The sequence below is a fragment of the Planococcus citri genome, chromosome 1 (genome assembly GCF_950023065.1).
Source record: "Planococcus citri chromosome 1, ihPlaCitr1.1, whole genome shotgun sequence".
NCBI lineage: Eukaryota > Metazoa > Arthropoda > Insecta > Hemiptera > Pseudococcidae > Planococcus > Planococcus citri.
The window spans coordinates 58,690,900-58,718,332 of NC_088677.1; the positions used below are offsets into that span (position 1 = coordinate 58,690,900).

At 33.3% G+C, this 27,433-nt stretch overlaps 1 protein-coding gene across 3 annotated transcripts in view; it reads left to right on the forward strand.

Moving 5' to 3' along the window:
• The window catches only part of LOC135833119 (uncharacterized), an 88,993-nt gene extending 61,901 nt beyond the window's left edge, over positions 1-27,092 (forward strand). For 2 of the 3 annotated variants that reach the window (XM_065346749.1, XM_065346751.1), the window contains exons 2-8: positions 11,706-11,894; positions 16,806-16,946; positions 18,079-18,229; positions 18,406-18,531; positions 21,836-21,949; positions 25,832-25,987; positions 26,419-27,092. In XM_065346749.1, coding sequence (XP_065202821.1) covers positions 11,706-11,894; positions 16,806-16,946; positions 18,079-18,229; positions 18,406-18,531; positions 21,836-21,949; positions 25,832-25,987; positions 26,419-26,519 — 978 coding nt within the window. In that variant the 3' untranslated portion in view covers positions 26,520-27,092. The remainder of the gene's footprint in view (positions 1-11,705; positions 11,895-16,805; positions 16,947-18,078; positions 18,230-18,405; positions 18,532-21,835; positions 21,950-25,831; positions 25,988-26,418) is intronic. The other variant, XM_065346750.1, reaches the window with a different exon arrangement.
• Positions 27,093-27,433: the final 341 nt, after the last annotated feature.

Below are 27,433 nucleotides of genomic sequence, written 5' to 3' on the forward strand. Positions count from 1 at the left end.
GAGTTAAATAACATTTTACCTACGTGCTGCTGACAAAAAAGCTCTCTACAATGACCCATAACATTCTTCACTTGTATCACGTTTCACACAGAAAAAAATTCCGGACCACCGCTGATTCGGTGCAGGTATTGAAATTCGCTTACAAAGAACACGCCGCCAACATGTACTGTACTCGCACATTGCACTAGGCAGGCATTTTCGTACCTGCACACATACGTATACGAGTACATAGCTAATGATTCGATATACCATAAAAACACCGTGTACGAGGTATACCTTACCTACCTACCTACCTATACTTGCTCGAGCTGAGAATAATCCCCAAGACGATAACGCAGAACGCAAACGTTTCGCCAAAGTTGCCTAGTTCAATTTTATATGCGTTTTCTTCCGATGCTGAAACTGGCTTAATGGGCTTTCAAAGGCGACCCGGAGTATCGTAAAATCGTCAATTTGAAAAACTTTCGCTGCTTGCAGAACTAATACGAAATTAAATGGCCACTATGACAAAGTAAATAACCGAGTAATGGCCTATTATATTCAGCAGATAGGTTTGTTTATGAGCTAACCTATCAGCTTGGCTGACTAACTATAAATGATATTTTGTGTATACAGTACAAACATGTATCTCTATCTACCTATCGTATATGGTTTATTAATCAGCGGCTAATTTGTATGTTTGCAATGCAAATGTTTTGTGACAACATAGGGGAAATCAATACCATGTGATTTCTCTAAATATTTTCAGGACCTAACTTATGAAATTATGCGTTGACCAGGCTATTAATATAGTCTCTGGAGGACACTCGGTGTATAGATACGACAGCGTGATCTGTGAGGTGGCTTTAATTAAAATTTAGTGGATTTTTTTTCTTGATTTTGAAATTGGTATAGCAGATTAAGATAATTCAAATTCACCCTGATAATGGCAGTGAAAATTTTTCAAAAATTTCAATTTATGCATAAAAAATCTTCCAAATACTTCTTCTTTGAGAGAAAAAACTCAAACTCCCCCCCCCCCCCAGCAACGTTGGGCTCCCTATGAAGAGCCCTTCCCAGAAATTAAAAAAAATCCTCGATGTATTTTTTTTTTTTGATTTTGTGAAGAGGTCTGGGAAGAAAGTTATTTCCAGAAAAAGGATTTATTTAGAGGACCTATGTCTTATAAATTTGAAATTTAAACAAAAAGTTTACAGGATTTTCCTTAATTTTTTCAAATTTGGAGAGATCTATGCACTGTGATGAGGGAAGACTTCCCTTGTTAGTTTTTCCTAGGAATCGATTTTTGTGATGAGAAGTTTGAAATAAAAGCAAATAGAATTAAAATTTACATCATGATGAAAAATTCTAATTATCGCTATCGATGAGGATTTCTGCAACATCCTGCACTATACGAAGATACTCTTATAAGTACCTATAATATCCATTATGGCTTTACGGTTTAACATTATCGTACCATCGCGTCGAGAGTTCCTTGCTCGCTGCTCGCTGGCATCCGCGTCCATCTCCATCACGGCGATGTAAATTTTACATACGCAAGAATTTCGACCTTTTCGGCCCTGCTGGCTGTTATTTTACGCCTCATCGAATACCTTATTTCAATCGTATTCGTTCTATAAAACCGCTCATCCCGCTCTGCCACTCCACGGTCATGGTCGTGCGTTTAGAATTTCATAGGCCATATCTGGAATTCTTTCCGCGTGTGGTTTTTCCGACCGGAATCCTCTATATATACGTGAAAATACACCGATATGTACGAGTATGAGTATCCGAAAGGGGATCGGATCAAACCTCGCTTCTCGCGACTACGACTCTTGCATATGTTTAGTAATCTATACGCATAAAGTACAATATTTAACTACCTATCTCTACGCAGCCATTACCATATATACCTACCTATATAGGCAGGTACTTAGATAGGTACATATGAGAACGTCGTTGTACGCATACAAAGGCACATACCTTCCTATATTACCTACGTCCGAAAAATACAACTCATATATATGCGATATTATATGAATATTCGATACACTGCAAAGCGATAGGTACCTTTGCTAAGCCTCGTTCGTGCTGCGCAAACCAGAGAAAAATACCTTTGCGGAAATTAAGAGACTTTTTTTATACGAAATTTGCATGTTTATAGCCAAGTACCCGAATCCGAGCACCGTATCGTATATTTTTACCTTTTTTTTCTTTCTTTTTTTTTTGTTGACCCCGAACATGGAGTTATGAACGAAATCGATTATATGTATATTCGAATGCTTATATTTTAAGTACGTAAATAATAATAAGTGCAGAGTTTACTGCACAGAGTATATATCGTATCGACGACCGTGTGGAACACTCGTAGTCATACATGCATGCAAAAAAAAAAAAAAAAACTTTCATGCAATATACACGAGCACTTGAACGTGAAGGTTATTGATGGTTTTATGAATTCGTTCTTTTTTTTTTCTTCTTCTTCTTTCTTTTCTTTATAATTACACATTATTAGAAGTGAATAATCCCACTCTCGAGTTCGTACAGTCTTGAGTCTATGTGCATGTTATAAAGAGACGACAAGAATCGAGAAAAAGCTCGTTATTGCGATATTTTCTTTCGCATCGAATTATATGCAATAAAAATACTCGCACATTACAACGCGAGGTGTTGAAACGTAGAAATTATGAATATCTAGTAATAATTTATTCATACGGTTCTCATACGTACATTGAATGGTAGGTATTATTTTCGCATGAATGCTTAGGTACTTGCTAAGGTCTATGGAAGTCGACACTCACTTACCCCCTCCCCTTTAACTTTTCATATAATGAGTGAATCAAATCTCCAATATTTTTGAAAAATTGAACCTTCAAAGAAAGGGGAAGGGGAGTAAAAAATTTCAAACGATCGTGAAAATAGTGATTTGGGTATCGAATTACAGGTTTTCGAATGGCACTGATTCCGTTTCCTGAAAACTGTCTGCCTTCAAAATCGAAACTATAGGATTCCCAGAAAGGCCAGATCAAGATACCGATATGGAATTTTCATAAATTTTGCGTTCGAATCCCTTTGAAGAACTCCTCGCTTCTACATAAAACCTAGAGATATTTCGACATCCATATTGCATTTTCCCCAATTTTGGGCTCAATCCCTTTCTCTGTGTGTCATTCTGTAGGACATATCTTTGATATTTTTAGGGTCAAACAATCATCAGAACGAGAATCAGTACCTTTAAAACCCCGGATTTTGACACCCATATTGCATCTTTTAGAAATTTTGGGTTTCAATATCTTCTTTCTGAAATGCCTAGTTTTGATTTTCGGGTCAAAGGGGGTTTCAGAATCGAAATTTGTGCTTTGAAAACCTATAATTCCATATCCATATCACTAATTTCGATAGTTTGAAATTTTTTCATCCCCTTCGTTTCAACTTGAGAGCCAATTTAAAATGCAAAATGGTGACAAACCTAAAAGTACATGCAGGAGGTATAATTTCGCGGTGCACTGTTTTTTTCAGCACGCCTCTAAAAAAAATTGAGTTTCAACATTTTACAGCTGAAATAAACACCCCCTTTCTCGCTAAGGCACCAGTAACGGGCTATTGAAAATATTTTCTTTGGATAATCATTGGGCGGTTAAATTCACAAAAGAACGTCTCGATCACACAGTATTTTTATTGTCTTTGCAGGTTAAGTGGAGCTGACTCCTCTTCCCCCCTCTTTTCTCCCTTTATTCAGAAAACTGTGTTGGTTTATCATAAATTCTGAATTTTTTTTTTTTGCTTTTTGTAGGAAAAATAGAGACTGGGTAATTCATGAGATTTTATCAATTTTTTGAGCAACATTTTAGCCAAAAAAAAAAGAAAAATCGATAAGAAATTTTAAACTGCCATGACTCTGGACATGAAATCGTGCAGGCGAAATTTCTTTGCCAAAATGTCAGTTTCAAGCCATAATATTTTCTGTATTTTTTTTCAAATTTTTTGAATGCTCACGAGGGAGATATCTTGACTGGCAGAAAAATTTTGAACCAGAAAATTCAGAATTTCACCAAATTTATATTTTTCTAATTTTTAAGTACAATGAAATTGCTGGAGAAACATACCTACGAGCATTTTTTGGGAATCTGGAATTTCCAAGGAGGCTACAGAAGTGCTTGAAAAATCTACGATCGATTCAGAACGTTAAAATTAGGGTATAAAATAAATTTCAGCTTTTCAATTTCATGGAGTAAACTTTTTTTTGCATAGAAATTTTGATGTTTAAAAATCTCCTGGAGGCTTCAGAACTGCTCAGAACGAACCGAAACCGTTTCCAATCGATTTTGCGGGTCAAAAATAAGATATGTAGGTACATTGCAAATTTCAACTGTCTAGATCAATTTGGTAAAATTTTGGGTTTTCCCATTTTTGATCGTACTCGTACTTACTTTGATTTTAAAAATTAGCCAAAAATCGTAAAATGCACTTTAGCTCCTAAAATTCTTGCTGGTAATACATTTTTGCATGCTTTTTCCATTTAGCTGTGTCTTTGCCCAGTTTAAAACATTTTCCTCCAGTTGGGTTGCTTTCGTTGTTGGCAAACCGAGTTCAAAAATTCAAAAAAAGGACTTTTTCATGGAATTTTCATTTGTTTTCGAGCACATGTAACTTTTGAAAAATATTTCACAGCTGATTTCCGGTATTTCCTGATGAATCCCCTTCCTTATAACCTCGTTGCTCCCATTTCAAGTTCGATTTTTTATTCATTAGTTCATAATTTCATCATTTTTGACAATAGTACACAGACTATTTAGAAAAATAAAATAAAAACCAAAATCTCGGAAAGATTCGCTAAAGCTGAAAGTTTCTTATGTTAGTTAGGGTTAGTTCCGGGTCAGATCATAAACCGTAAAGTTAGCGATATTCATTAAGAAAACAAATGTAGGTACCTATCTACAATTTAAATTTTCCTATTTTGCTTTTCAATTTTTTTCGTCTTTTTTAATGAACTTCAGGTACTCAAAAGCTGCCAAAAATTTTCATTAGAAGAGTTTTAAAGGGAGTCTGTAAACATTGGAATATTGTGTGGGAGACGTCTTCGTCGTAAAAATTACCTCGACAGTGTCGATCCAATTCGGGGAACCTTTGTTACGTTTCACGGGGCACTGCCGTGGGAAGTATTGTGCTCGCCCGCGCTCGGCCCGTTCTTTAGAAAAAGCTCTCGAGAGATGGATTAATATGCAACAATCAAGCTGAAAATTTCTACGCAATATTTTTTCGTGACATGAAGTCAATCTAGCTACCAGTTACGGTTCAGAAAAATTGAATAGTTTTTATCAAAATCCACTTCGAAAAACTTCTACCAGTAGGATTTCTTCAAAAAGCTGAGTACCTTTACTTATAAAATTTCCAACTTTTAAACCATTTGGCAGTAATTTTCACCGTCATTTGAAGGAGTAGGGAGGCACCTACTCCGGAAACATTCGCCATAAGAAACCTAACACCGTTAGAATTGCTTCATTTCGAAAATTATTACTTCGTAGAACAACATCTCGGACATACTGGCGTACATGCAATATGCACGTAATGGCATATAATGGACTGTTGTAAATTGTATAATGGCTAACAATATATGTGCACAGAGCATCGGGTTCGTAGTACCTATACGTATTGTTTTTTAATTTGAGACGATGAAAACTGTAGCACACTATACGTACAGAGGCGGAAATATCAGTGAAATAATTGCTCTCGTGACGTTGACGTAATTCGAAATTTATTACGATTAGAGGAGATAGGTAACTTATACCTTGCTATACGCTCTGGTAATTAACGAACACTCGAGTACCTACTACCTACATGTATAATGTCTCGATTCGTCGATTATTTCAACAAAAAAAAAAAGGTGATTTTGCTGGAAATACTCGTATATAAGAAGATACGATACTCGTACCTAGATATTGAACGTTCGAGGTTTAGGATACACATACTCGCGTGCTCGGATTTGTGTACTTAATCATTTCATAAAAACGACATTATTATTATTTGTTATCAGTTATTTGACGGATGTGTGGAATTAGCGACGATAAGATAAAAAAAAAATCAAACATCGAGGGTATAAGTTCGAAGCGAGACGGAAAAACGATTGTAGTATGAATGAGGCGGAAAATACCTACAACTTTCACCGTCATGCACGCGATTTGTCACCGCCGAATGATCGATCGTCTGGGGATTCGCAGCTTACCTATAAGTTGAACGGTCTGCCAGAGTCGGGGTCGTTGTCGTCGCTAACCCCCCCCCCCCCATCTAATCAATACGTGGAATGGGGAAATTTTTCTATAAAACCATGTGGTGCGAATTAACCCCCTTTTTACATGTAAACCTCTTCGGGTCGTAAAACTTATACGAGTTGACACGAGAGTCATGAAATATTCAAGATTCTAGCTCTAAGATAGACAGAAAGACACCCTTCGGCTCCTCCCTTCAGTTCCTTATACTTTGGTAATCACTTTGTTAAAACTTACTCCAAGAATCGCTTTGTCGGTGTGGTTTTTCTTAGCCAAAGTTGAACAGCCAATTCCACGTGTGAAACAGATAGACTCTTCTTCAGTTTGTAAATGCATACCTACTTATACTCGTAGCATCTTCATCTTATAGCTCTGAAATGATCTCATACTATAAGGAAGGCTACAATTTATCCCTCTCTTGCCTAAATGTTGCTTTTCTATTTTAAACCGAAAAATATACGCACCCTGTTTACTCCTGCCTACCTACCTTGTATAAGTATTTAACTTGATAAATTATGCATTCGTCGGGCGGCGCGAAGGCGAATCGTAAATTACCAAACGATTTTCTACCCAAAATATTCTCTTATCCGAACGATCGTTAATTAGAAAAGCCAAAAAGTAACAAATAGCATTAACGTAACCCCCTCTGGCTGTCCTCTTCATAAGGTACCAGTGTTCTCTATTGAAAATGTCGACTACTCGATCTAATTAAATAATTACGTTCGCGTAAAAGAAGTGATAAAGTACGCACGGTGTTGTTCTTTGCATTTCTTTCCCCCCTCGTCACCCCTTCCCCATCTTCGCCTTGAGTCACCTTATCAACGGTATAATTAAGCCCTTTTTCCTCCATTATTTTCAAAAACCACGCATACGCTGCGATGCCAAAACGTTCGCAGTTTGTATTTTTATTCTAAAAGTGGTTTTCTTTTGTTTTTTGTTTCTTTTTCAACCAGAAAGAGTGAAATATTACGCTTTGATGATGTTTTACCGCAGCAATGATGATAGTGAAGCTGATTTATTCCATGTACCTAATTCCTTTTTCTATATAAATTGACTCGGATGTTTGTGAAAAAAAAGATACAAGATGGTTAAATAACAACGATGCCAAAAATTTATTGTAACCGTTTGTAATCTACTCGTGTATATTTGAAAGGTTTTGAAAAAATTTCAAAGTCGTCTATTAAAAAAGCCAACGAGAGCTTGACGAATTACACGTGAAAAATATTGCATTAGGTTGCTACTATATCTAACAATAAGTTACCTTATTTTTATACGTGTAATTTTTGAAAAAAATACGAAATGGTTTCGACGCTTGAAAAATTTGTAAAACTTTTTCAACTAAGAGTTTTCAAGAGGCGAATAGGATGAGAAGTGAAGGTACGTATAGTGAAAAAGTGATATAAAATTGTATAGGTAGGTACAAAGAGAATTTAATCGAGTTTAAGCGAAAACGAAAACGCCCAGCTGTATAAATTTTGCTATTGCTACACAAAATTCTGCCTCGAGTTTGAAAAATAATTTGAAATTTTTTTTAAAAAATTGCTATGCGAGTATATTTATGTTATACTTTGCGGGGAAATTATTTTCAATGGTGGAAAAAGTGTGCTTGAAGAAGAAAACTAAAATTTAAGTCGAGTTTTTCAGTTTTTTGGGAGAAAAAATACGAGTAAGATGAATTTTTGGTAACTTTATTCGATACTGTGAGTTACTACGTAGCGTATTTTTACTCTTGGGCTACGAAATCGAGTTTTTAAATTAATGCTTACCTAACTTATTCGTGGTGTGTATTTTTTTTTACGATAGAAATAAATTTTATTTTGGTATGATTCGACTTATTGACTTTTATACTTTGTTGAGGAATTAATGAAATCATACATGCTGATTTGAAATTTCGTTCAGTTTACAATTTTAATCCGACAACTATAGTTGTTTCGTTGAATTTATTTAAACTGGGAATTTATAAAATTCAGAGCTTTACAAAATGCGAAATTTTTGTTGAAAAAAAAGAGGTTTTACGTATACGTGACTCGATAAAAATTGGAAATGAGACCGGAAACATTCTGATAACAATATTATTTTTCTATAATATCTGCAGCGTGATGTTGCTTTGTGGGATATGATAAAGCTTTGTTAGGTAATGTGAATGGCAGGACATGAATTTTCTAGATAGGGAGGGGATGAGGAAAACATTTTCAATAAGTAGATAATTTCATGGTGTTGTATCTGGTTTGCATTCTATGGTGAAAATTGTTTCACAAGATTGAGCTTGTAGGTAATTATTTTTTATTTTGTTTTGAATGAAGAAATAAAAAAATTAAAATTCCTTTTTGAGATATTTTTCAATTTTCTGTATCGAGAAATTGTAATTAATCCTCCTTCTCTCATTCTTCTAAAAAACCAAGTTTTGCATCAAGTAAGTAGGTACTAAGTAATTATAAGCATGTCAATATTCTTGCTTAAGTTTCACTACCTACTTTCCAAAATATATTAGCTTGAAAGATTGTTAAAACTTTTGTCGTGACGAGAAATTTGAAAGTTGAACTTCAAGTCCAACGAGAACGTGTTTTTAATTTTTCGTGAATCTTTTCTAGTATTTTTTTTTTTTTTTTTTTTGCAAATTAACTATATAGTAAGTTTTTTGTTTCAAAGTGCAAAAAAAATTTAATTTGAAAAATTTCCTAATTAATTTTTTGATAATTTTTTTTTTGGAATAAGTAAAATGAGTACGTAAGTGTGGAGTCGTCAGATAAATTCGATTGGATTGAAAAAAAAAACAACACTTGAACTCAGCGTCTTTTAATTACTTAGATTTCCACTTCATATTTCAATTTTTTCAATTTTAGTGGAAATATGGGAGCCTTTTGTGCCACTTCCCTCATCAGAAGTGGTAAAATTAAGACTCATGATGAAATCTCACTTTAAAAGCTGAAAAAAAACAATTGTTTTCACCTTTATCTAGGTACTTATTTTGAAAATACGAGCTTTCGTCGTAAAAGTTCCATTTTGAATTTTCTATTGTCTTTAAAACTTATTTGCAGACAGGAATATCAAATCGGGTCTCATCAAGTCTGACAATTCAGCAAAGAATTTACCAATGCGTGAAAATGTCTCCCCTCGCCTCTCCTATCTTCCCCTCTCTCTTTCAATTTTATGGGAAAACCCTGACATCACTTTTTAGTTAGACAAAATGTTAAATTAATCTGCAATGCTGATTTCAAAATTTTATATTGGGTCATTTTTTGAGAAACTAAATTTCTCAAAAATTCGTCAAGGACCGGAATTGACTTGAAACCATCAACCATCGATGTGAGAGGTCGGAAGTATTCTTTTAGGAAACAAATTTCTGCTTTCTACTTCAATTTAATCAAATTTTAATTTTTTTAAAACAAAGAATGAGACGAACATGGCTTTATAGATTATTATTACATTGGTATGGGCAGATCAACAAGTGAAATTTAGATTCAGAAATTTTGATCAATAATGTATTTTTGGGCATGCTTACCGAACATTTCCCCGAATCCATACCCATTTTTTAAAAATTGAAAACTTTCCAAAAAGAAAAACTTGTTTTTTAAAGTTTTTGATCAAAAGTCAATAAATTAGGCATTAGAAAGAAAATAAATTCACCTGCAAATCATCTCTCGTTGATCCCATCGTTATCTTATTTTTTATTATCTTATGTCTATTTCAGAAAAAACTCCAAAAATGAAAGAAAAAAGTGCAAAAAAAAATCAAGTGTTTCAAATTTCTTTCATTCGTGGTGGAAAAACGCTATCATTTTACTCTTTTTGCCCTCGAAATCAAGCTTTCAAACAAAATGAAAAAATAGTTCTTTTTGTAATTTTTTTCTTTGAATTTTCCATCGATTTTTCATCAGTGATATTTTTGCAAAAAAAAATTCCAGCTGCTCAATAACGCTTCTTTCGGAGGTGAGGGGGGGCAAGATGAGGAGTTCGAGACAGAGGCATGCGGAGAAGTGGATTCTGGATGAAAATATTAGTCTCGATCTTTCTCCTTCCTGCTTAAAAAATTTTGCTGTCAAGTTGGAGATTTGGGAAACTCTCTCGTTAAAGACACATTTTGCCAAATGATTTCCAATTTGTGGCATTTTTTGCTGTGAAACAAATTTATAATCGTTTTACCCTTTGAAAACATCTTCCAAAAATCTTGCAAAAAAATAAATAAACACATTTTTAATTCCTCGTCTATATTTTTTCGTGGGATATAAAATCTTGAAATAAAAGAAGAAAATTCGACTTTTAGAAAAAAAACGAGAGCAATAAAACGAGAAATCGCGATATTAAAAAATTAAAAAATAACCGATATTAATCTCGCAGCAATACGAACAACAACAAAAACCACAACAAAGAAATAAAAATAAAAACAAAAAAGAACGAGTTTTTCTATGTAGGAGGAAAGGAAAAAAAATCTCATCAATTTGACGTAGACATGTTATACGTACTATAATGCTCTATAATACCCGGAATATTTCGCCGGTCGTAAAACATTAAGCTTGGTCTTGGCGGTTTATCTTTATAGGGAAATTTTCTGCTCACTTTGTCTGGAAAATTGAAAAATTTTGCCAGTACGCAAAATTACGTGCACGCAGATTAGAGTAGGCCGCCGTTGACTAATTTTGTCACCACAGCATTGGTTGGGGTGTGTGGAGGGGTGTCATTTTCGATGTCGATGGTACAGCAACCAACTTAGAAAATATATAACGTGTGTTTACAACGTTCGCGAACGATTCTCATCGTTCCAAGAGGGAAGTAATTTTCTAAGATTTAACTAGCGATTAAGTCGTTTGCACAGACGTTGAATTTGTCGAGTTAATTTTTACGCTTTAATTTAATACGTCGTCGGTCGTCGAGAAAAAGCTCGTTTTCTCTCTCGTATCCTACGAGATGAGGAAAGAGGAAAAGGTTTGAGTAAACGGGTACAGTACGACAAGTCGACAGCGTACCAAGATGAGGAAATGTCTACACAGTACATCGAGTTTAGAGAGTCGGGGATGGGTTTTTATGAAATTTCGGCGCCTACTCGTCGTTATTACGTTAAAAAGCCATCACGGTGGAAGAAATGGGAAGTGGCAGCGTTGACACTAAATACGCGAATTCCCCGGATAGAATTATTCGTAATAACGAGTGTATTTTTTTTCCTTCATCTTGTTCGACACTCGAGTCTCTTACCTTTTTTTTTTTTTATTTTTTTATTTAGCTAGCGTGGGAGACGTTCAAGAGGGTACGTTTAATTTAGCAAATTGCTATATCGTAGATCGATTTATGTGTCGGTAATTTATAACCCAGACGTTGGCAAAAATGCTATAAAAATAAAGGTGAAAAAAATGTGTATATTAAAATTCATCGTTCACTGTAACCTGTTCCGTTCTGTTCTGTTGCTGCTGGTGTTTTTTTCCTTCTGTTTTTAGTCATTTTTTTTCTTTTTTCGTTTTTATTACAGTCGTTGATATCGATGGATCCTGGACGTGAGATACACGCTTTGAAGAAAGGACTTTTATGGCAACAAAGGGAACGACTATTTTCCAGATGGAAGGAACGGTACTTTATACTCACCAGGGACTATTTGCACTGTTTCAAGAGATCGTCGAGCAGCGAACGAATTTCCAACATGGGACAGTTTATTTTTAAGGTGAGAATTTCGCTCTGCTATCGTCTTGTCGATGCGAGTGCTACATATTTCGCTTCGTTTTACTTTACCTATACCTACCTCGTTTTACCTTGACGTTTTATATATGTTTGATATTTATTGGTGCAGGAGAGGTATGTAGATTATATTCGTAGAACGCGACTATTTTGCTCGTCTTCGAAAACGAATAAATCATTCAATTAGGTATTCTCTAGCGTTAAAGAGAAGTACTTTCGGAAATGAGCTATAGGTCGTGTGTCTCTGTAGAGAGATCCTTGTATTTTATGCTCTAGATTCGGAAGCAAAAAACTGCGGAAATTTTTCCGGAATCATCTCCCGAGTGTTACATTTTACGAAGCAATGATGGGTGAACCTTTTCCGAATCGATTGATGCACATTTTATAGACGTTGATAGGTCATTTTTGGCAAAGCAATTTAGCACCCCGAGGACGCTGTACGTTCCACGGTGGTCTCGTGGAAACGTAACGTAATCGTTCGCGGTCTTCGTAACGCGTCGCAGGGGATCAGTTTATTCATAGATCTGTAGAGTACTCGATTCCTTCCCCTCTTCCCTCCCCTTAATAAAACCTAAAACCTGGTATTTTCACCTTTTTTCATAAAAAAAAAGGAAAAATTTGTCCTTTCTTTTATGGGATAGAAAAAGTTGAAAATTCAATCTAACTAATCAAACTCAGATTCAAGTTGTCAAAATTCAACATCTCGACAGTTTGTATCCACGTTTTAATCTTCGGTCTCTATCTTTCTTCCTCACACACTTTTACCAATCCGATAGAAACGTCGAATTTTCCCCATCAATTTTACCCTCACTCGCTCTTATTCGCACACTATCCGAATGTGATAAATTTCAGCTTAGTTTTCGTCCATTCTATACTTATAGTATAAGATGTCATTTATCACAACTGGCTTAATTAGGCCTACGAGGCATTAAAATAAAAAAAAATTAGCACTCGGTTCTATCTATAAAGCGATAAGAGAGCCAAAGCGTTCCTAATAAGCTTTTAAATTCGTCTACGAAAAAAGGAAATATTTTACTAACGTTTATCTTTTTCGTATCATTACTTCAATTACTTAATTCAAGGCTTGACCCGTCTCTCGGTATCAGCGAAACGTCACTTTAGACGGCTATCATTAACTACGTCGAGCGAGCTTTTCCAGCATGTATAAAAAATTCACTTCGTCAGCTGTCCTGCCTGTCCTGTCTGTGCGAAGGCTAATTTGTAGGGATGAATTTAACGTAATAAAAAATTTAATCGTTACATCTTGGTTCAAACAAAACTGTACCTACTCGTGAAAAATAATTTTTAAAAATGAAAAATGTCATTTTCATTGCAACCTATCTAATTTTGTACGTAGACGGAGTTGCAATGTCGAGCTTTTCAAGATCAAAACGTTGATTATTTTTTCAAAGCTCTTGTCTCGTCGTGTTTTGAATTTACACGAATAAAAAAAAAACCGCATTGGTATTTCGAATAAATACATTGCGTAGAGGTATTCATTATTAACAGAAAAAAAACACAACCGACCGCAGAGATGAAAAGATATTTGCCAGATTGAGCACGTCTTTTAATTTCCGCCCACCGATGTACTTTCAGTTTTCTCTTTGATGAAACCCCCGATAACGAATTTTTCCACGTCAGAGTTGTGCATTTGAAAAGAGACTAAGGGGTGTTGTTGACTTTCGTCCTTGTTGAAAAACATATTCAGTTCATATTATAATGGCCAAACTGCATAATATGCATACTGTTCATTGGATTCTTTCATGTAACCTCCCCCCCCCCCGCCCAAAATTGATGCCTGCAGCCTGACCAATTTTTTTGGGGTAGGTTTCGAATCTTGGTTCAGAAGAGAAGTGGCGTGTTGTCTTCGATGATCTTGACCTAAATTTTCCAAAGCGATGGGAGAAACAAATTTTTACCAACTTGTAATTTTTTGTGAAATACTTATTCAAATTTTAAATGCTCATTTTTTTAGACACGTTCAATGCATAGAAATTCTGTTTACTTATCAAGTTTGAATGAGTCTGAGAGTACTTAGATAAATTAAGCATTCGATAGCTCAAGATTGAACTTTGACGACGAAAATTCAAGCTTTCATAATGAACACCAGAGTTGAAAATCTACCAATAAAGGTGGCGAGCTCTTGTTTTGAACTTTGAAGTTTTGCTTTTTTGTGTTACCTTTGTGCCAAAAGTTCCCTGTTGTAAAAAAAAAATATACGCAATTTATCCAAAAATTTCTTATTTCAGCATCAGAATTCTTCGTAATAATCCCCTTCTCGTAAAAAAAACCTCCACCTTCTTTGCTTCCAACGTCTCAAGCTATTTTGAACCACTTGTGTGGAGCCCTATAAAATCAAGAAAAACAGATTAAATCAAATTCGGTGCAAAATTTTTGGAAATTTTTCATCTTTCATTTCTGATCAGAATCCTTCTAAACAATCACTCTTTTCAAGAAAAAACCTTTATTGGCCTTCAAACTACATACTCGTATATAGCCTATTGCTACTTTTGATGGAAATAGAGCTCTCAATTCGAAAAAAATCAGAAAAAAATTGAAATTGAAGTATAAAAGGTTTTCATGGAAGCAGGGGTTTGAGAAATGAAAAATTTTCAATCAATGTTTACAGGTTTGAATTTTTAATTTTTTTGTCATTTTCCCACAATTTTGGAGGGCTTTTTGTAATTCGATCAGCACTATTTAAAGGGCCAAGGAAGGTTTTTTCTTGAAAAAGTGGTCAACATTCAGAGAAAGCTAATACAGAAATGGAATAATTTCAAAAATATTTCATCGATTTCCTTTCTTTGTGGAGGGGAAGGGGATGTTTGTAACTTTAAGAATATTACACATTACATCCATCGTATGTATGGAAATTTATTTCGTTTTTATTGATTTTTTCAACTATGGGAGCCCTCACAAGTTGACCAAATCTGTTTGAGAGACAAGAGCAGAGGAGGTTGTTTTTGAGAAGTGGACTTTTTCAGTTCCCAGACCTTTTCTCGAATAGATCAATCCTAAAATTGTCATTTTTACGAATGACCAATTTCTCGAATCTACTTTCTCCGAAACTTATCATCTCGAGTGCATAAAAGTCAGGTAAGAGTCTAGTTTTTTTCTTACAGAAATTGCAAAAAAGACTTTTTTTTTCTGGTCAAACTTTCAAAGAAGCTTTGTTTTTTGCCAAAAATTGCCAAAAAAAAATCTTTTTTTATCAAAATTGTCGAGAAAAATCTATACTTGTTGCCAGGAATTATTGAAATGACTTTCTCAATCAAAATTGCCAAAAAATCTCATTTTTCCTAAAATTGTGGAAAAACCCTTCTTTTGATCAACATTTTCCAGAAAGTCTTGCTTTTTTGTCAAATTTGCAGAAAAATCCTGCTTTTTGTAAAAACTAAAAAATACCCATGTTTTGTCAAAATTAATAGAAAAGCTTTTTCTTAAAAATCAAAATTGCCAAAAATCTGTTTTTTTTTTCCAAAATTGTAGAAAAACATTTTTCTTTGAAGAAAAAATATCCAGGAAATCTTGCTTTTTTTGTCGAAAATACCAAAAAACAGTTTTTTAAATAAAAATTACCAAAAGTCCTCACTTGAAAATGTTGAAAATAAAATTATTTTTTGTCAAAATTTTCAAAAAAATACAGTTTTTTTTTTGACGCTGAAATGTGAAATTTTCAGGTGGGTTAATAGTTTTTTTCTTCAATTTGGAAGTCTTTCTGTGATAACTTGATTTTAAGTTTGAAGGCTGCATTTTTTTTCTTGTAAAAATCAACAACTTTGTGGTAGGAAGTAAAAAAGTTGCACAAAAAATTTATTGAATGTACACATAAGACTGCCTATTGAAAATTTGCAGGAATTTTAGTATAGAGTTTTTAAGTAATCCTTTCAAAAAACTAATTTTCAAAATGAGGTATCAAAACTCTTGGAGGACTCGAGGACCCTCCCCCCTCGGTCCCCAGCATTGTAACTCGTTTCACAAACGCAGACTTCATGTATTAACATACATATTTGTATGGCCCGACTCCTCTGAAACTTCCTCCCATAACCTTCAAGCAATAGAGGAAGATCTGATTTTGTCCAAAAAATGTTGTCAAATCATTTCCCACAAGATTTATAAATCCGCGTTCATTTTTTCCGAACCGCATGAGGAACATGAAGGGGAAGGGGTTTCTTATTCAGGGATGCAAATTCCTAAAGACATTGTCATAAAAATTTTATTTCGAACATCAAGCTAAGTATTTTGAAAAAAATTGGAGATTTTAATACTTTTTCCTCTTTGAATGATGGCTCATCTACCTCATACGTGTCATAAGAAAATTTTTGAAGATGAAAATGAATAAAATCACTCTTGTGAGAGAGGCTGGCAAAATGTCTAAAAGTTTCTCAAAATTCTTCCTATAAATTCAAAGTTTTTTTTTCGAAAACTTTTAATTTGATAAGAAAGTTTTGGAGAGGCGAAGGGTTCTATTCAAAAATCTAGAAAAAAATTTCTGAAAACAGCTTTTTCTGAAAATGCCTGAAAACATCAAAATAACTTTAGTCTTTCACCTCTCTTTTTTTCGTCAATTTTTCATTTCTTTTGTAATTACGATGGCAAAAAATTATCAATTTTTTGCGGGAATCTCAACAAAATGAAATTTTGAAAAGAAAACCTTTTCGCCTGGTATTTTTCAAACCCGTTTTTTGAATTTTATTCCGTACAAAGTATCTCCTTTTTAGATTTTCTGCTCCTACGTTAAATTTCATATGAATTAGAAAAAGTGTATTTTGCCCGATGACGTAAAACACAAAATAGAAAACAATGACGCAAGACGTAAATACCTTTAAAATGTGATGTGATGTGCATACACGGGTAGAATTATACACATTAACGTCAACGAAAATTTGCGTTTCAGGTCAAATTAGTCGAAGTGGAAAAAGTCGAATGGGTGAACAAGAAAAGCTACAGCACGGTTGCTCTGGTGCTTCAAGATCGAGATTACCGTATACTCCTTAGAACAAACGAAGGCCTAGAGGACTGGTTCGAATTATTAGAAGTAAGCGTAATTTTACACTATGCTGATTCTTGCTTTTACTGATACTGTATTTCTCACATACGAGTACCTTACGTACATCAAACACTCATTATGTATGTAGATAGGCTTCTATAATTTCAAATATTCTACTCGTTAATTAATTCGGTCCACGAAATGGTTTACGCGAGTATAAAGATCACGTGCGTATGTGAGAAAGTGCCTTGTTCGTCCATCATCATCATCATCGTCGTCGTTTATACTTACATAAATTTTAGAGTATCAATTTATACTTACTTTACGTTTAATTTTTTGTTTTATTTAAGTGAAAGTAATTGGTCGATGGTTGCTCTTTTTTTTTAATACCTACTTACGTGTTTGCGTATACTCGAGTATAGGTATATACGTTCCACTAGATGGAATATGCGTGGTATTTAACGTATTTAAGTAGGTACGATTTAAAAAAAAAATTCAACGAAAAAAAAGTAGGTAGGTATTTGGTTTGATGGCAGTTTTATACCTGCATGCAACAGTTTGCATTTGAAGATTTTCTTTTCTTTCATTTTTTTCTAAAAGAAAACGTTTACGAACGTGCGTCTAGTATGAGCACTGAGCATCTACAATATCACGCACATGCACATTATGTGGGACATGCGATAGGAAAAAAATGATCTATGGAAAGAAGGTACCTATAAATAGAGATTCGTACAATATTGTCTAGGTAATATAGTATACCTTGCTCGCGCCCAGTCAACAAGGCGCCAATGTAGACTAAATGACGAGAAATAAAAGGGGTAATTTCGTATATTACGTAATGAACTCGGCGCGATGCGATGTAACCCTTTTTACGAGCAAGAGACGAGACGAGCGAGGGCGATGCTGTTGCGAAAACACGTTTGCAAAGTCTTTTGGGAAAATGTAACACAGTTGGTCGCCTTAACAAGACGATGTTTTTGTTCCTTAGAGTTACACTGTGTCTATTTTCTAAGATGAATGTGGCCTTTTGAACAATATACACGAGTATAGGATATTGAAGAAAAAAAGCCAACCCACGTCGACCTATTTTATTCAAGCGACTTGATGAATCAAAAGAAATTTTACGCGAAGGATTCTGCATTCTGCGCTTGTGTGTAATAAAAATTTGTTTATTTTTTAGGAATGTACCGTGACCAGCAAAGAGAGGAGAAAAGCTTTGCATAAGTTTGGAAATCACGATACACTCTGGTCCAATACGATCGAATCGTCCACCAAGTCTAATTTTAATAGTAATAATATCGATAATTGGCTTTTGTCGAGAACTAACCCAGGTGAGATCATATAAATAATCGAATTAATCAAGTAATTGGTAGTAAGTAATTTTTCAGTGAGGGTGACTGGGGAAGGGAGAGTTGAATCCGCTTGTTTTGAGGATTGAAATTCGAAATGTATTTTATGGATTTTATTAAAAATATAAAACGGTCGTATTTTTTTCATTCGATTCCAGTTGCTCTCGATCAATCCAGTTTATCTGACTCCGTTCCTGATCTCCAGCATCCCGAGCAACGTTATAGAGACGCTGAACACTTATGGAGGAAAAAGTCACCTATTTCATACCAACAAAGGTTATCATGTAAGTAATGTACTTGAGAACTTAAATAGTTAAACTTCTAAAACATTATTGATTAATTCCATGTTCCAAGGAAGGGATTCGGTAAAATAAAATGTATGCTCTTTGCTTCCAACATGATAATGAAATAATATCATGAGTACTAGACTAGGAACTCTACAGGACTTTTTTCAATCTTTCAAAAATCTGACAAAACGTCAGAACCCAAAGTTACCAGTATTTACCGAGAATTACCAAAAACACCAGTAGGTAATTAACCCAAAATGATTAAATTACCACTTAATCATTGGTAATCTCGCTTTTTATCCAAAATTTTGAAAATGTCATCCATTTTCAACAAAGATTGCAAAAAAAGTAGCTTTTTGCTAAAATTAGCAGTTTTTTTTCTTTCTGGCAAAAAATATGAAAAATTCTAGTTTTTTTGCGAAAAATTCTAAAAAGTTTTGAAAAATTGTCCAAAAGTCTCGTTGTTTTGCGAGGTTGTAATTTGTAGGGCCAAAGTTTTGCTTTTTCCCTAAAATGCCAAAAATTACTAAGAAAAGCGTCGTTCTTTTCCCTAAAAAAAATACAAAAAAGTCTCACTTTTCAAAAAAAAAAAAATGTAATTTCTTTGCAAATAATTCCCGAAAATTGTCAATACGAATGCCAAGTCCAAAAAGCACTACTTTTTGCTGAAATTGTCAAATTGCAGTTTGCTAAAAATTCTAAAAAATTCTCGCTTTCTAACAAAATTGCTAAAAATTGTAATTTGTTTGCAAAAAATTACGAAAAAACTTCAAAAATTGTCTAAAATTCTCGCTTTTTACCAGAAATTGCCAAAAATGTTCCACTTGTCAAAAAGTTGTAAAAATCAGAACATTTCAATTTGTAATGTTCTGAGCTCTTTTAGGAACTGAAGTTAAATTCTTTTGGGAAAAATTTGGTACGAGCACTGCAGTTTGGTAATTTTTAGTAAATTATATACTGATAGTTTTGAAATTTTTGGTAAATTGACGTTTATTTTGTAGTTTTTTGGTAAATTACCATCAATTTTGTAATATTTGGTAAAATACTAGTGATTTTGGTAATTCATGGTAAATTACTAAAAATTTTGTAATATTTAGTAAAATACTTGTAATTTTGGTAATTTTTGGTAAATTACTGAGAAGTTTGTAAATTTTGGTAAATTTCTAGCAATTTTGTAATATTTGGTAAAATAATGATAATTTTGGTAATTTGTGGTAAATTACTAAAAAATTTGTAGTTTTTGATAAATTACTTGTAATTTGGTCATTTTTAGTGAATAACTGATAATTTTGCAATTTTTTGGTAAATTACTGGTAATTTGATAATTTTTGGTAAATTTCTGGCAATTTTGTTGTTTTGGTAAATTTTTAGTGATTTTGTATTGTTTGGTAGAATAATGGTAATTTTGGTAATTTTTGGTAAATTACTAAAAATTTTGTTGTTTTTAGTAAATTACTCGTAATTTGATCATTTTTGATGAATAACTGACAATTTTGCATTTTTTTGGTAAATTACTGGTAATTTGATAATTTTTGAAAAAAAAAAGATTTCCTATCAATGGCACTTTATTATCCATCAAACATTCCTTGCAGACGATACTCTTCCTCCATTTTTTCATCATCTTCCATTTCAGAGATCAGCCCCACATGGAGGGTGGTAGGGTCATAGGTTGGCATAAATAGCATAATTCATTTCAATTTTTATGGTGCGTAATTACATACCTATCTTGTCTGGAGTAGTTGATTTTTGGAGAGTTTTGGATGTATAGTAGAGGAGCCGGCATGAACATTTTCAGGCCCTGTTTTGCTTTTAGAAAATATTAACCACAGCAGTACGCTTTGGTTCGTAATCATCCTTATATTGTTTTGGTGTTATTTAAATATCCACTTTTATCAGAAACACATTTTCGCTATCAATGATTAGGATTATTCGACTTCGGTAAACTTTTGAAGATTCTTATCGCATTCAGGTTATAATATGCTTCTAATGCAGGAATACAATTTTTAAAATCATCATTTCAGCAAGTTGCTTTTGAAAAATGTTCGTGTTTCGATTAAAACGGATGTGCAAATTGATATCCACATTTACAGTCTTCTAGGTATAATTTCGTGTGGAAAAAGAAACGTAGGAATTTATTTTACAAATTACCAACATGAACATTACATTTTTTTTTAAAACCTACATAATGTAATTTGGTACTTGATGGTGATGTATACAGGGTGTCCTATCAAATACCTGACATGAAAATTTTGGTAGAATAATTATGTTGATTGTCTATGCCCAAGTACATATATCAGTATTTAAAATTTTTATATCATCATGGGTAATAAAATATGAGAAAAAAATACAATTTGAGCAGGAAACAGGATACCTATTATCTACCTAGACCTACGTAATGTCTATCTTGATACCTATTTTAAAAGGACACCCTATATGGTAGCAATAGAAGTACCTGTACATTAACTCGAGTCATTTATTTTCATTACAAATGTTACCTCGTTTACCTGATGTTTCGTCAAAAAAAAAAAAAAAAAGAAGACTACCATGTTTTGAAAAATTACCGCGCGTACTAATGGAATTATACACGTGTATGTCCCTATCCTACTTATACGGTACCTATTCGTGGTGCTGCGGTTTTGAAGTTGGAGTTTCTACGCATATAATTTTTTCAAACAATACGACAAAAAATAATATACACACATACGTAGAGGGAGTGAAATACTCGATTATGGCTGGAAGAAAAAATATGCGAGAGTAATTGAACGGGTAATTGAAAATTTAAAATTCATTACCTATACGATACGATTCCGGATCGAGTAAAAGTTTCAATTAGAAAATTACTAGTTTATATGTGCGGTACGCTGGATGGCGTATTTGTGAAATGGAATTGTTAATTGTTTACGTAATTATTCCAATTGTAATTCAACTCGTGTATAGCTGAAGAGTGAGAGAGACCGGCGATATATGTCGATGTGCTGTTATTAGTTTAGTATATATACTTGGCAGTCTCCGGTCTCCGGTCTCCGGTCTAATCTGCTATAGTGCGTTATATTGAATGACATTCGTGGTCGTGGTCAGCTTTTATCGTCATATGTACATATTGCCTATATAATTATATGGCTAGGGTATAAAAAATATACTCTATATTGACTGTTAATTGATATTAAAATGTATATATTCACTATTAGGTACCATAGGTGTATGTGCATATACTCTCTGTACATATTATTGTAGCGATAGCCAACGTATTAATATGTAATTTCCCACTATTAATTGCCTTCTGTTTTGCATTTTGTTGCAGTGCTGACCGATATCGATATTAATAACTGTGATAGTTCGATCGGAACGCCGTCAATTCAGTCCACACTAAGAGGTAGTCCATATCAATTCAATAGCGATATTTTCTTTGTATCAGGTAACTTTGAAAAAATCAAAATACGAGTAAAAACATTTAAAGCTGCAATAAAGCATTGGTTGGTGGTGAATTTTGCAACGTTACAATTGGGTAAAGGATGAAGCTTTATACTGGATATAAGACTACGGTGGTGTTTATGTACAATTTATTCACAATACCTATTTTTTGCAATTTGTTCGTATGTACATAGCATGAATAGATATAAACGCACTGTACAATATGAAGAAAAAATCAGACGTATGTAGATGTCGATGAAATTATAGAACTTTTTATTTAGGAAGTGAATTCTGATAGTAGCGCCCTATCTGAGATAAATTAATTATCGAGAATGGATCATTGTAACTGTTGTGGGATTTCCCGTCTGCTTTTTTGAGATTCTTTCTAAAATGGGAATTTTTTCCAATTTATAAGACGTATATTTATTTATTGTATTTTTTTTTTTTTTTTTTTTGGGTGTTTATAATTACAAGATTATTACACCCGTAGAGGGGGAGGGGTTAGATTTGGTTTGTGATTTTCAAAAGTTGAATTATTCAGATGCATTTTTCCTGAACCTGAAAATTGAAATTTTTATTTAGAAAATTTTTCAAGTCGAAAGCCAAATCAATTCAAAGTTCTTTTGATTTATGCAGAGAATTTATTACCGCATATGAAATTTTAAAAAAAAATTGTGGTTCTGGGGGAAAACTCTTGATTAAAGTTCATTTTTTCCAGCCTTTAGAACAAATTGTTATTTTGGTGCTCAAAATTTTTGTGCCATTTCACTTTAGAAATTAAGAAACTAGTTTTTCAATTCAAACAAAGTACCTACTCGATTTCTCAAATTTTCTGTCAAAATGTCTAATTTTTCAATTTTGACCTTTTTAAATAAAATTTTTTTCAATGAGCAAAAATTGAAGTGATTCAAAAAGGGATTTAAAAAAATGAACATTTTAATTTCGAGTTTTTAAAGTAAATTTAAAAAATATCGCTTCACATAATTTAAAGCAAAAAACAAAAAAAGTACAAAAAACAAAAAAAATTTCAAATTTGCACATTATTTGAAAATTGCATTTTAAAAAAATGATTTTACTTATCGACTACCTACTTGCCTTAATTGCAATTCTCAAATCTGACAAAAAAAGGAAAAGAAGAGGGAGCATTTATAGATTTTTTTTTTCTTCAAAATTTCAGGAGTGCAACGAATTGAAAAAAATTAATAAAAAAACTATCTACAAATTATTGTTTTCCACAATTTTTCGTGCATTTATTTTATTTGATGCTTTTTCACGAATGATTTTTTTGGGAGGGGGGAGGGTGAGTGGGAGAGAGGGAGTGAGTTCCTTTATAAGTACACGGTTTGCTGATCATTATGATCTATTTCTGGATTTCTCTTTGTCCAAAACTACATATATTATTCCATTCTTTTTTGAATTATTTTTTACTTTTTAGGTAATTCGTGGTTATAAATTTTATAAAATAATTTTTTTTTAAAATTAAGTAATATTTGTAGAAAAATGCGGCAAAAGATTGGAAAAAAATTGAGGCAATTTGTCTAACAGTATTTTTTGACAGTAAACCAAGCAGTTCGTTCGCGAACGAGGAATCGTTTTTTCGGACTAAATGAATTGATTCGAAAAGAATCATTGGTTAATTAATTGGGAATCTGAGGAATTCGTTATTCTCATGTAGAAGACAAATCTGATATCTGATGAAAAAATTGTTGTTCAATTGATTTCGTTCGCGAATGATTCATTTGCCTCCAAAGGAATCGTTCTTTCATCAGGTGAAAATGTTGGAATTTCGTTCTTTTTCGGTAGCATCAGACTGATAATAGTGATAGTTTAGGATTTTGTTCTTTTTCTCGTAAAAGATCGATTTGAAAAACGTAATTGCTCGAATGATCTCGTTCGCGAACGATTTTCTCAATATGAATCAAATTGTTCGTTCATCAGTCGGATATATCTGAAGTTTTTTTTGTTTTTTTTTGGCAAAAGAAAAAGATTGATCAAAAAACGTAATTGTTGTTGATTCATCTTGTTCGCGAATGATTTGCTCGATTCTAGGCGAATCGTTCATTTATCAGGTGAAAATATTGGAATTCTATTTCGTTCTTTTTGAGTTGACTTAAATTTTTGGGTTGAAAAATAAAAATCAATCTGAAACCTTACAATTTCGTTATTTTCCATACAAAAAGACGATGTGAAGAGCGTAATTTCTTGTTCGAATGATCTCGTTCATGAACGATTCGCTCAATTCGAAATGAGTTATTAATCAATCAAGTACCCAGAGAAGGATACCTCTGACGTTTGTCATTCTCGTGTAGCTGATTTTAAAAACTTGATAATTGTCTCGATTTACCTCGTTCGCGAGTGATTCGCTCAATTCCAAGCAAATCGTTCTTCAATGTGTGAAAATCTTTGAATTCCGTTCTTTTTGGGTAAAAGATCAGTCTGAAACCTTGAAATTTTTCCCAATTATAAGTCCGATTTAAAGAACGTAGTGCGATCGTATTTGCAGTTTGAATGATATCGTTCTCGAATGATTTGCTCATCTCGAAATGAATCGTTAATTTGTTTGATGGGTACCCTGAATTTTTCGTTTTCGTATAACGAATTGACTACTGATCTAAAGAACGTACTTAATTGTTATTTTGATCGCCCTCGTTCGCGAATGATTCGCTCCTTTCGAAATTTCGAAACGAATTTATTCGTTCATCAGGAGGTAAAAATCGTGACGTTTCGTTCTTTTTGTCGGAAAATTCGCCTGAAACGTTGGAATTGTGTTTTTTTTTCATGTGAAAGACCACTTTTGAAAAGCCCAATTGTAGATTATATAAACTTCGTTCGCGAATGATTCGTTCAATCCGAAACGAGTCCTTCGTTTATGGAGCGGATTCCTCTGAATTTTGTTATTTTGATGAGAAAAACTGATTTAAAAAACTTGGTGATGCTTCATTAATTAATTTAGAATTCTTCAAAATTATCAAAAATTAGCAGTCAATTTCCAAGTCGATTTTTTCAAGTTATGTACCTTGTTTCACATCCTCATCAGTTTTTTTTTTCAAAATTACTAGTTTTTTTCTCTCCATTTTTTTCTATGCTCTTTTACGGTCGTTCTTTGAAGAAAAAAAAATCCTATCATATTTTAAATCAATCTATATCGAGATACATGTAGCCTATCTCGTATACCTATCGTATATCGTCTATACGATGACGACAACGTTAAATTGAATTTTGATGTAATTTTTTTTTCTCTTTAAAAAAAAAATACGGATCGAGTAATCTTCATGGCTTTATAAACTCTCGCGTAAACCCTTTCAATAATTTTTAGCCGTAAAAAGAAAACCGATTACTCTAACAAATCCGTATAATACGTATAGAATAATATATTATTATATTGGTAGGTAGGTAGTTTATGTGCAAAAGACAAGGCGTGGGTGGAGGGAGGAAATACGTCCGGTTGTCGAATCCTGCGATCTAATCGAAAAAGAAAATACACAGAATATTGCAAATACTGTGTTTGTGCAATGTACCATGCAAATTACCTAGAAAATCATACTCGAACGAGACTTGAAAAAGAAAATAAATAAATAAAATTCGTCCATGAATAAAAAATAAATAGGAAGTAGAAAAATCTTACCCATTGAAGTAAATCGTAAATCGATTGCAAAAACTATTGAGTAGGTACATGTAAATTAGCACTTATCTGTAAAATACGTGAAATAAAATTATCGCAGATTATGAATACCACATTATATTTCTGAGGAAATCGCTCATATGCATTCGTGATTACATTTCCTGTTTGAGGAAATGTTTTCCCGATGAAAAAACACATAGTTATTTGTATCAAATGAGATGACGTACGTATTAATGAAAAAAAAATTGTTTTAATCTGTTGCAGGAACCGGTGATAAAAGGTATAGCAATTCGGCATGCTACAATAGGTCAATTTTCAACGCCGTAGGATCGTTTAGAAATTCAAATATGCTATCGCCGACGCGATTCGCTCAAGATAGATTCTCAAATGCAGGCTCGCCTTTGTCGATCAAATACCGGGGTAATTATTTCAATTAGATTTATTCCTACGGATAAAAAGCTCTCGGTGTATGGGAAAGGGAAAAGCTTATCTATCGTTTTCCATTTCGACTCGATCGTGTGATTTATTCGAGTTGAAACTATCGCCTACTGGGAACAAGTTATACTCGTAGATGTATAAATCAAAGCTCGAAAGGGTTTATTGTCGATGGCACGGGAAGGTTTTACGTATTGATTTTAATTTGAAGAATTAAAACCGAGCTCGAAGTCGAGTAGCTATTTTTCAGCATAGACTAGCGATAGCGACGGCCCAGCGTCGATAGATAAATCGCGTGTGTCGAAAAGTTGACTGCTCAACGTATGTGTCGTACGAGCTTTTCATACTTTGAGGGGAAAATTTCCAATTTGGTTGATTTACTCGTGTTTAAATTTTTTTTTTCAATTTGTTCGCAGATCGATCTCATAGCGACGCTTATACCTGTAAAACGAGGAATAATACATCGAATGCGGCCAATCGTTGCAGTTATATTTCTCAACAACCCGCAAACGTGTAGAATTTTTAATTATGTCGATGATTATTATTTTGTAATATTATTTAAGCGGTGTGTTTTTTCCTTTTTATTTTATTTTTCTTGTTTTATACTGAAAACTTGTCGGATCGTTGTAATTCCCTCTTCTCCCTTTTCCTTCGCAATGTGTATTAATGCGTTTTTATTCGTAAATTAGTAATTTAGATGAAACTTTCCTTTTCTTTTATTTGTGTCGTCTGTTGTCGCGGTATAATTGTTATTTTTTTTTCATTTTTCACTTTTCATTTTGAAAATTATTTATTTTTGTATTTTCGATGATTTTACGACATGACGTGTGTATGTCATTTATATTCTTAGAGATGTGATTTGTTGTAAACGGATGTTAATTTTGTAGGGGTAAATTCTTTGACGTGTGGATAAAAATTCGCCTAGGTTTTTAAGTTGTTGTATTGTTTAAATACCAAATACTATTGTGATTTTCGTTTGTTTTTCTTTTCTTTTTTTTCCAAATTCCCAATTTTACTCGTACTAGTCATTGGGAAATCGCTTGTATTTGTCTTGCAGACACAATAAAGTTTTGTGCCCTTCTTCTCTTTATTTATGTTTCATTTTTTTTACTATTTTGTGGTCTCTGTTGCGATTTTTTTCAGGTTAAATAATGTGAAGCATTTTGAAATGTGGTCAGAATTCGATGGTTGCTTACAAGGCCGGTGCACCTACTAAATGACAGAAGAAAAAAAATTAAAAGAACGTGCTTAGAAATTACCACCATATTAAAATTTTTGCTGCAGATATTCATTTTTAAAAAATTTTGAAAATTCGGATTCGTTTTTAAAAATTTTTTTTTTATAAAAAAATATTTTGTAATGTGAATATTTGCATAAAATTGAAAAAAATAATTTACATCAAATAGAATATATGGTCTTACTTAAGGAAGT